Consider the following 9,909-nt stretch of genomic DNA (forward strand, 5'->3'; position numbering starts at 1 on the left):
AAAAAAATCAATGTACCACTAAGGTGCCGCAACTATGAGTTGATGCTTCTCATCTCTCATTTCTCTCCTTTCCTGCCTGTCTGTCCCTTTCAGTCCCTCCCTCCCTCCCCCAGAAAACAAATATATATATTTGTTTAAAGTCAAGATAAGACTAAGTAGAAACTTAGATCACAAAGAGTTTACTACATTGAAACAGCTTTATACAATTTCTGAAACATATTCTTAATCAGACTATTGACAATTTCACTGTTATATGATAGATACACTTATATACCATTTTGACATAGCACGGTGAATGGAAAACTGAAGTATCTCAGTCCATAGAAAGTTCAAGATTTTCATTTCAATTCTGCATATGTCATCAGAGAAAAAGGTTCAGAGTGCCCTTTATATAATTTGGTAATTCTCAATGGTTTTTACAAGTTGCAGTAATATTCTCAGGCAGTTTTCTTTCTCTCTCTCTCTCTCTCTCTTTCTCTCTCTTTTTAGTGAGAGAGGCAGAAAGAGGGACAGATAGATAGGAAGGGAAAAAGATGAGAAGCATCTTCATTGCAGCACCTCAGTTGTTCATTATTGCTTTCCTATATGTGCCTTCTCTGGGGGGCTCCAGCTGAGCCAGTGACCTCTCGCTCAAACCAGCGACCTTGGGCTCAAGCCAGCAAGCTTTGAGCTCAAGCCAAGTACCATAGGGTCACGTCTATGATCCCATGCTCAAGTCAGCCACCCCACACTCAAGCTGGTGAGCCCGCACTCAAGCTGAATGAGCCTATACTCAAGCCAACGACCTTGGGGTTTCGAACCTGGGTCCTCTGCATTCCAGTCCACTGCTCTATCCACTGCACCACCACCTGGTCAGACTTTCATGCTGTTTTCAAAGAAAAATATTTTAATTCAAGTTATTACTTATCACAAAGCTAATTGTGTATTGATAGACCCTTTCTCTTCCAACTATTTTCTTTGATACTAATTTTTTTTTTTGTATTTTTCTGAAGCTGGAAACGGGGAGAGACAGTCAGACAGACTCCCGCATGCGCCCGATCGGAATCCACCCGGCACGCCCACCAGGGGCGATGCTCTGCCCACCAGGGGGTGAAGCTCTGCCCCTCCAGGGCGTCGCTCTGCCCCGACCAGAGCCACTCTAGCGCCTGGGGCAGAGGCCAAGGAGCCATCCCCAGCGCCCGGGCCATCTTTGCTCCAATGGAGCCTTGGCTGCGGGAGGGGAAGAGAGAGACAGAGAGGAAGGAGGGGGGGGGGGGTGGAGAAGCAAATGGGCGCTTCTCCTATGTGCCCTGGCCGGGAATCAAACCCGGGTCCCCTGCACACCAGGCCGACGCTCTATCGCTGAGCCAACCGGCCAGGGCTGATACTAATTTTGCAGATAACATTCAGGGATATATAGTAGGAATCTTGAGATAACTGATGTGGAAGGCAATTCTGACTCTTTTACCCTTAAGGGCAGAACTAAGACAGCTTGGTTAAAGTTGAAATTAAATAGATTTCCACTCAACACAAAGAAAACCTTTAAAAAGATGTATGCTGTGGTAGAATTAGTTACTGTAGAAGATCTTTTATGGGTTAGTCACTGGTGATGTTCTGAGTATCAGACCGTTTGGAAGCTTTTTCATAAAGGAGGATTCAAGCAATGATTAGGTTAGATTAAATGGACTTTTTGGCCTTTTTCATCCAAAAGTCCATGGTTCTATGAATTTAGTAATATCACAGAACTAGTTCTTCCCCTCTGCTAGCACAAGGTTTATTCCTCCGTACTCTTGACACCCTTCGTGTTTCATATAGCTGTGTAATTCATATAATTAACATACATTTAGATGACACAGGCTGAAACATCAGTCACAGCTCATATATGTCAAGTTAGAGCAGCGGTTCTCAACCTGTGGGTCGCGACCCCGGCGGGAGTCGAACAACCAAAACACAGGGGTCGCCTAAAGCCATCGGAAATACATATTTTAAAATGTATTGTATAATAAATATGTATTTTCCGATGGCTTTAGGGGACCCCTGTGTTTTGGTCTTTCGACCCCCGCCGGGGTCACGACCCACAGGTTGAGAACTGCTGAGTTAAAGGTAGAGCTAAAGTCAAATTCTCATTTATTAGTACAAACTCATCTATCTGTTATTATATAGAGTGAGAACAACAAAATGTCTTATATATTAATCCTTGAAATTCTTTTCTAAAAAGTTAAAAATAATTAGCACACCATGAGATAATTGAATTACTAACCTCCTTCATTTTTTCCAGTTCATTCTGTAGAGCTTGCTTTGCAATCTCAACTTCTATAAGTTGTTGCCTCAGTTTCTCATTTTCATCTTCTGTTGTCGTTCTCTTTTCCTCCACATTTTCCAATTCATGGTGAAGTCTCACAGATACATCCTTTGCAACCTAAAGTGTTTATAACAATAAAATATAATTAAAGACAACAAAATAAGTGGGCTAAATTTATATTCATAGAAAAGTATTGAGTCAGTACTTAAAATGTTTTCCATATGCAGACATTATTCCAGATGTTTTATATATAAGCCGTTCACATACACAAACCATTTAATGCTCAAAACAACCCCATAAAATAAGTACGATTATGATTCCTATTGTATAGATGGGAAAACTGACTATGAGAGATGTGAAGTAATATGTTCAAGGTCATATAGCTAAGAAGTGGCCAGGTTGTCTGGTTCTCAACTCTGTTCCTTACTTTGAAGTTAATACAATTAAAATTATGTATTTTTGGTTGTCCAAGGCCATGAAGATAAGACTTGACTTACAGTCAAATTAAATAGCCACACTCATCTAAAAACGCATTCCAAAATTGAAATTTCTCCACTGGGGGAAATTTTGCAGAAGCTCCTTCACAATAAAAAATATATAAAGTATTTCTTTTACTTTACTTCACTCTCCCTTTACTTACAAAAGGGGTCTTCTTTAAAATTTTTTATTTTTATTTATTCATTTTAGAGAAGAGAGAGAGAGAGGCAGAGAGAGAGAGGAGAGAGAGACAGGGGGGAGGAGCTGGAAGCATCAACTCCCATATGTGCCTTGACCAGGCAAGCCCAGGGTTTCGAACCGGCGACCTCAGCATTTCCAGGTCGACACTTTATCCACTGTGCCACCACAGGTCAGGCCCAAAAGGGGTCTTAAATTGGACATTTTTTCCTTTGAGGGATTATGGAGGTGGTAAATACAGCAACAAAAGACTCCTGGAAGGTAGGGATAAGGGACTTGCAGAGAGAAATCTCAACTCATCTTCCCAGTGCTTTTCCTATTCAGGGCTTCAACTACTTTGGGGGAGTCCTCAACGCATTGCTCTGGAGTGCTTGATTCCACCAGGCCTTCAGCTGGGAGGCAGATTCTCGAGGCCAGAGCCTGTGCTCTACCACACCCTTGTTTCTGCCAGGAAGGGAGGCGCCCTCTTCCCACCATCTCCGTTAGAACCGCCTTTAATCCCAGGAGAACCCAAGGGCTCGCTCTCTATAAGGCCTGACATACACTCTTCAGATCAGCCTATTTGCCCTTCCTATCCCTTCTGGGGCTGACATTTTGTGGTCGGAGCTGAGAAACTACGTGTAGGGAGACAGGGAGATAGGCACCAATGAAGGCCTTTCAGAGTATAGAGCCTTTGACCAGTCCCCCGCCCCACTCCCCTCCCCCCGCCCCGTCCGCCCAGCCCCGCCTTCTTTGCCTCCCTTGCCACGCGCCCCCAGCCCCCGCGCCCCCATGCTGGGGCGCCGCAGACCTTGAGGTCCTGCTCCAGGCTGCGCAGCAGCTCCCCGTCGATTTCGCCAGTCTGCGCATAACGGAGCCTCTTGCGCTCGGCTTTGCGGAGGCGGTACTGCAGGATCCGGCAGTTTTTGTTGGCTCTCTCCAACTCGTGGCGCATTTCTTGCAATTGACAGGCGTCCTCCTCGAAGAAAGTGTCCCTCATCTCATCCATCTCGGTCCTCAGCTCGTCTATCTCGTTCTGGGGTGACAGGTCGAGGGTGAAAATTAGCCTCGCCCCCCACCCTTCTGACATACAACGTGTACACCCCATCCTAACTCCGAATTCTCAGCTTTATTGCCCCCTCTCTAGCAGACACGAGTGACACGGAACAGCTAGAAAAACAGGCCCTCTTTGGGCTTTCTCTTGCTCTCCTACTCGATGTAGCTTTCTCCGTGAAAATGTGGGGCAAACCATGATAATTAGAGAAACGAAGGTTCAGATTTGGATTTACACTAAACCCAACGCTACCAATCTCAGGCTATTTTAAATCCGGAAAAGACCTAGGAACCCCCTCCCCTCATTTCCTGTTCCCCTCCCTCTTTAAAGGCTCCCTAACGCGTTAGCAGCCTCTCACCCGCGCCAGACACGCCCTAATCCCCCGAGGCCCACACCTCCCCTCCCCCACCCCGTTTCCCCCCACCTCCTCACCTTGAGAGTCTCGTTTTCCTCTCGAAGCTTCTCCATCTCCTCCTGCATTTCTTCCTGATCCTGCAGCTGCTGCGGGTGCGGCTGCGACGAAGGGGGCGCCGCCGCCTGCATGCCCCCGCCGCTCGCGCTGCCTTCTGCGCTCTGCTGGGGGCCCTCCGCTGCCGCCGCCATTGGGGAGGAGGAAGGGACTACAAGAGATTCGCTGATGGCAGGGGCGCCGGAGACCGGGAAGTTGCGGTTGCTGTCACTGCCGCCGTTCTTAGTGTGCATCTGAGCCGCGGCCGCCGCCGCCGCTGCCCGCTCTTTCTTGAGATGGAACTGGATGAGCTCAGACTGCAGACATCCTTCCTTCCAGTAGCTCCCCCCTCCACTGTTGCTGCCCCCCACAGCGCCGCTTCCTGAGTTTCTACTGCCGGGGCCTGGGGTTTTGACAGCAGAGGATGGCGAAGGGGAGGCCCCCTCCCCGCCGCTGCCGCCCCTCTGCTGAGCTCGTCCGCCTTTCCCTCGCCAGCCCCTGGGCGGCGGCGGCGGCTGCGGCGCGCCCCCCTCCCTTTCCCCGGAGCCGTCGCCGGCTCCTCCTCCTTCCACACCTCCTCCTCCTCCTTCTGCGAACGGAGGGGGTTCCCCGAGTTTAGAGGACACAGGCTCTAGCTCCCGAGGCGGCTCCTCCGCTGGGCCAGGCCTCCTGCCGCCCACCGGGGCCAGGGTCACCGCGGGGGCCGCTTCAGCACCAGCCGCGGCTTGGACAGCTCCCGGGACGGCCCCTTTGGGAGCCAGGGGCGCAGCCTTCTCCGCCCCGCCTCCGCTTCCTCTGGTGCTGGCGGGAGGTGGCCCGCGGCCCCCGCTCTTATTGCTCTGCTGCTGCTGCAACTGCTGCTGCCGAACAGTATTGAGTTTAGTGCCTGCCCCCACCGGGGACCGTGTAGACGCCGTCGTCTGTCTGGCGGAATTGTCTCTCAGTCTAGCGGGTGATTGAGCACGCTGTTGCTTTCTGCTGCTGCCCTCCGGGTGCAGACGAGCTTCGGTGGCTGCGGTTGCAGAAGAAGCTGCCGCTGTGGCAGGGGCAGCGCCCCCGGTCGGTGGCTGACTCATGGCTGTCTAGGAAGAATAAATATACTGGATGAGATTTAGAATGGTCCATCACCAGATCATTTTCTTCCCTCCGCACTGCCACCAAACTTCCTTTGTAATCTGGAACGGAAACAAAAGCAGGAAAGCATACAATATGTCTGCATTATTACAGAGCAAAGGATGAGTTTGCTATGCAAGAAAAGCCCTAGGAAATAACGAGATTTGGAAGGCCCCTAATAGAAGCCTTGACTTTAAGAGCAAGATGCAGGATTGTCAATTCTCTTTTTGCCCAGGAAGGCGCTAGCTCCAACCCACTTCACTTCAGCAAAATGAAGAAGATGGGAAAGGAGCCGAACCCAACACTCTCCAGGCAGCATGTTTTGACAAGGGTGAGACATAGAGTCAGAAAAGAATTGAGGGGAAGAATATTTTAAAAAGAAGAGGGGCTCTGGCTGGATTGTTCAGTAGATAGAACGTCAGTCCTGGCGCTCAGAGGTTGTGGGTTCAATCCCTGGTAATGGATGGCAGCACAGAAGCAATCAATGAGTGCAAAACCAAATGGAAGAACTAAGTGGACCAACGAGTTGATTTTTCTCTCTATCCCCCCCCCTCAAATCAATGCACATTTTTTAAAAAGAAAAAGAAAAGGACAAGATCAAGAAGAAGCTTCAGAGGAAAAAGATGTGTCCACATATTAGAGTTGTCAATACCCCAATTTTTCAATTTTGGTTTTTCTTACTTCAAATTCACAATTTAAAGCACAATTTAGTGAAGAGAGTTGTATTTAATTTATACTCCCAGTGTCAATTACATAAAAAGGGTGATGAGGGAGGTTTTTGAAGAAAATTTGTTATGGATGAATGGCACTTTTTTGAAACAACTCTAAGCCTTAATGATCTTCTTAGTTGGAGAAATGCACCTAATTTCTTTTAGGAATATATATGTGAATTTATATATTTAAAATCAACCTCAGTTTCAAGAAAAAAAATGGCATTAGGAATTATCTCTATAGTTTAATCATGAACAATTCTACAGGGATTTTTCTTTGTCCAAGCTTCAGGAAATAATTTTTAAAATATGTTTAGAAGTTTATTGATGGCTCTGCACAATTTCTTAAATTACAGGTGATGACATTTTCTACACTTAACCACACTTCGTAGTTTTTGTGAATCACCTTAGTTTTAAGTCTAGTTGCTACATAGAAAATATTTTTATTCTTAAGCATCTTCTCAGATGATATTTCATAGGCAAAGTTATATTGTTTCAGTGCCCTGCCCATCCCATAAAGCCACATTGTGAGACAGAATGACCCTGCTCCCAAGAAGGTTGCTACATCCTGACTGGGCACCCAGAGGCTGGTGCATCTTAACTCATGGTGATAAGACCAATTTTTATTGTGTATTATTGCAAAGATAAAACCATCATTGGCATTTAAATCTGGAATACAGCAAACGGTTGCCTCCAGGGTTCTCCTTAGTAATTCAGCTAGCTAGTCAGCCAGCTAGAACTATAATTACTCTTTAAAACACTGAAGAAGACATGACTAGGCATAAAGTTCTATTTTTTTTAATTCCAGTTAGAAGAGAAGGTGCTTGTCAGTTACTTTACTAGCATTATTCTTGAAATTGTCTATTTTCAGTATCGTAACTTAGTAAATGTATAATAAATCCTCGTTTTATAAAGAAATATTACTGGAGGGCTCGTTCTCTACCACTTTCTCTTCCCAGAATCTCTTTCTAACTCAATTTGGAAAATAAAAGTGAACAAAGAAGACATTATGGGTGGGGATAAAAAGAAAAAGTTGTCTATCAACTTATTTTTTTTACGTGTTCTCTTGGAGCCACATGCTCCAAGAATATGTGGCCCAGCAAAGAACGCTCCCCAGACAGCTTTAACCCAAGAGAAAGCTCGGCTTCCACAAAGATACCCCACTGCGGTCACGTGGTTCTTCCAAAGTGACAAGACATTGTGTCTCTTTTAGGCTTCCCCTGTGAAAACCGTTAACCAAGCAACCCGGAACAACCAAAACCAACACTTTTACTCTCTAGTTTTATATGCCCATTAAACTACCCCCTCACTCATCCCCGTCCCTTTAGAAATCCGGAACTGCTCACTTCTCAGCAGAGACGATGTTTCGAAGTTGATGCAAATCAATAGCGTTTTCCTCTTGTTCTTCCGGCGACCTCAGGGTTTGTGTCTTTCAGAAAAAAAGCAAAGTTTGACTTCGTAGTATTATATTCGACTTTCTGGTTGAGCACTACTTTGGGCCCACTCGCCCCAAGTCCCACACCCACTGGATTTCTCCAAACAATGGCGTTCAAGTGCAGACTCAGGGGTCACCAGAGCCGATTGCTTCCCGGCAGCCCGCGGCTGGGCTGGAGCTGGGGCTGGAGCTGGGGCTGGAGCTGGGACTCGGAGCAGGCGACCACGGAGGTACCAAGCCGTGCCAGACGCTCCCCAGGAAGTGCACAGATATTCATGAGCTGACCTCACCGGACTGGGCAGGGGAGGGGGCGGGATTGCAAGGGAGGACAGGGTAGAAGTAACCAAAGAGAAGCTACTTACAAAAAGAGAAGAAGGCGGGGATGGGGAATGGGGGGGGGGGGGGTGACAACAAGACAAAAAGGCTAAAGCCACGCCCGGGATGGAAGATCCATAGCCACGCTCAAAGTCTTTGCTCCACTCCTGTATCCCGTACTTGGCAGATGATTCCAAAACCGCTCGAAATCGGATGCACTGGTTTTCTGCAAAGCTTTGTCCTCGGCTCGATCAATTTCCATCAATTATTCACTTAAGCTTTTTTTTTTCCACAGGGAGACAGATGCGAACAAGCCTTCCGGGAGTGACTGACGTCTTCTGATGCAGCTGCGAGGCGCTGGCGGGCGGCTGCTGGGAGTTTTCTTTGTTCGTTCACTTTAATTCTCAGTCGACCTCTCCACGCGGTGCATGGTTCCCACCCCCAGCCCGGGCGGAGTCATCAGACGTCGTTTCCAAGAGTAGATATGGTTGCCAGACCCACCATCCCACAGACAAAGGGTTCTGGTGATGCGACGACTAATTTAGTGTAAAACGAATAAACATGGGTTTACAAAGATAGTTTATAGACGAGTTCGCCTTCGGTACATTTTCTTTGCTATTAAGTTCTAGTTTCCATTGTGAATACAGTACCAATTGCTAAAATCCATAATCTTTCAAGTATTGCGTGTGCATAACAGGAATTATCAAAAGTGTTATTTATACGGTATGAGCTTAAGAAATTTGGGGGGAAATTGAGAATAGATCCCTTTAAGATGGACACTAATCAATACTGTTCTACAGTAGTAACATTTAAAAAATCAGACTGGGAATTTTTTTTCCTTCCTAGTTTTATTTTATTTTATTTATTTATTTTTTTGGAGGGGGAACATGAAGATCTCCTCCTACCTCTTAAATCTTAAATTTTTTAGTGAAATTTAGGATGAAAATATATAATAAACACATTTAAAAAGGTTATTTTTAAAATTTTTAAATTTCTCTTGCATTTAATATTGTGGTTTGCATCTAAAAGGTCAATGTCGTGAAATGATCTCTGTTTATGCTAACGTGAATTTTAATGTAATATTTTATTTACCAAGTGTAACATCTTGCATTAAAATGTAATTGAAACATCTTAAGAAGTAGTTTGCATACAAGCAACATCATTATTTCAATAACAAAAGAAAACAGATGTTCAAACCCTGGCAAGTCGTATTTTCAGTGATCTATCAGACAAGTATAGTATCACAGCAAAATCATGCATTCATCTGCTCCAAAATAGTTAATAAGTGCCTATTTTATTCCTGGCACTGTCCAAGGTGCTAGTTATGAAAAAATTAAATTAAGAAATAGTCTTTTTACTGGGTTGCTCAAATCTATTGATGAGGATTAGAATAATTTTCATATGATCCCCTGAATATTTTTGGGTGGTGGAATTGTGATATCTCCGACACCTATCATTAATAACTCAAACTCTGACCAGCATACAAAAAATAGAGGAATAAAAATAAGTAAATGTAACCACAGTTTACTTAGAATTTATATTCTGCAAATTGTCACTAAGTACCCAAATTTCACTTGTGATTTCCTTAAGAAATATCAAGGTCCACAGGTATGATTCAACCAAAATGGGTAAAAGTGGATAAAAATACTTTTCACATTAACTTTTAAAAATGAAATGATATTATAAGCATAATCTAAGAATACAAAACATACCAGCCTGCTTCTCTAAAGACTTGTATGCCATTCAGATATCTATGTTTCAAATTTGGCCTAGGGTAATATTTCTTTAATGAAATTAGTAACTTTAAAAATAACGAAGTCAAGAATTGGTTATTATGCAGTTAATGTTCTTAAATGTGTAGAATTAATAATTTAATATGTATTTTTAAGGTTTAAAACT

At 44.9% G+C, this 9,909-nt stretch overlaps 1 protein-coding gene across 2 annotated transcripts in view; it reads right to left on the minus strand.

The window, feature by feature from the left end:
- MTCL3 (MTCL family member 3) overlaps positions 1-7,872 on the minus strand; it is a 73,268-nt gene extending 65,396 nt beyond the window's left edge. For both annotated transcript variants that reach the window (XM_066247963.1, XM_066247962.1), the window contains exons 1-4: positions 7,607-7,872; positions 4,422-5,519; positions 3,747-3,971; positions 2,240-2,398 (exon numbers count right to left, since the gene is read on the minus strand). In XM_066247963.1, the coding sequence (XP_066104060.1) occupies positions 2,240-2,398; positions 3,747-3,971; positions 4,422-5,513 (1,476 nt within the window). In that variant the 5' untranslated portion in view covers positions 5,514-5,519; positions 7,607-7,872. The remainder of the gene's footprint in view (positions 1-2,239; positions 2,399-3,746; positions 3,972-4,421; positions 5,520-7,606) is intronic.
- Between the last annotated feature and the right edge of the window lie 2,037 nt (positions 7,873-9,909).

This window comes from Saccopteryx bilineata, chromosome 12, assembly GCF_036850765.1.
Source record: "Saccopteryx bilineata isolate mSacBil1 chromosome 12, mSacBil1_pri_phased_curated, whole genome shotgun sequence".
Lineage (NCBI taxonomy): Eukaryota > Metazoa > Chordata > Mammalia > Chiroptera > Emballonuridae > Saccopteryx > Saccopteryx bilineata.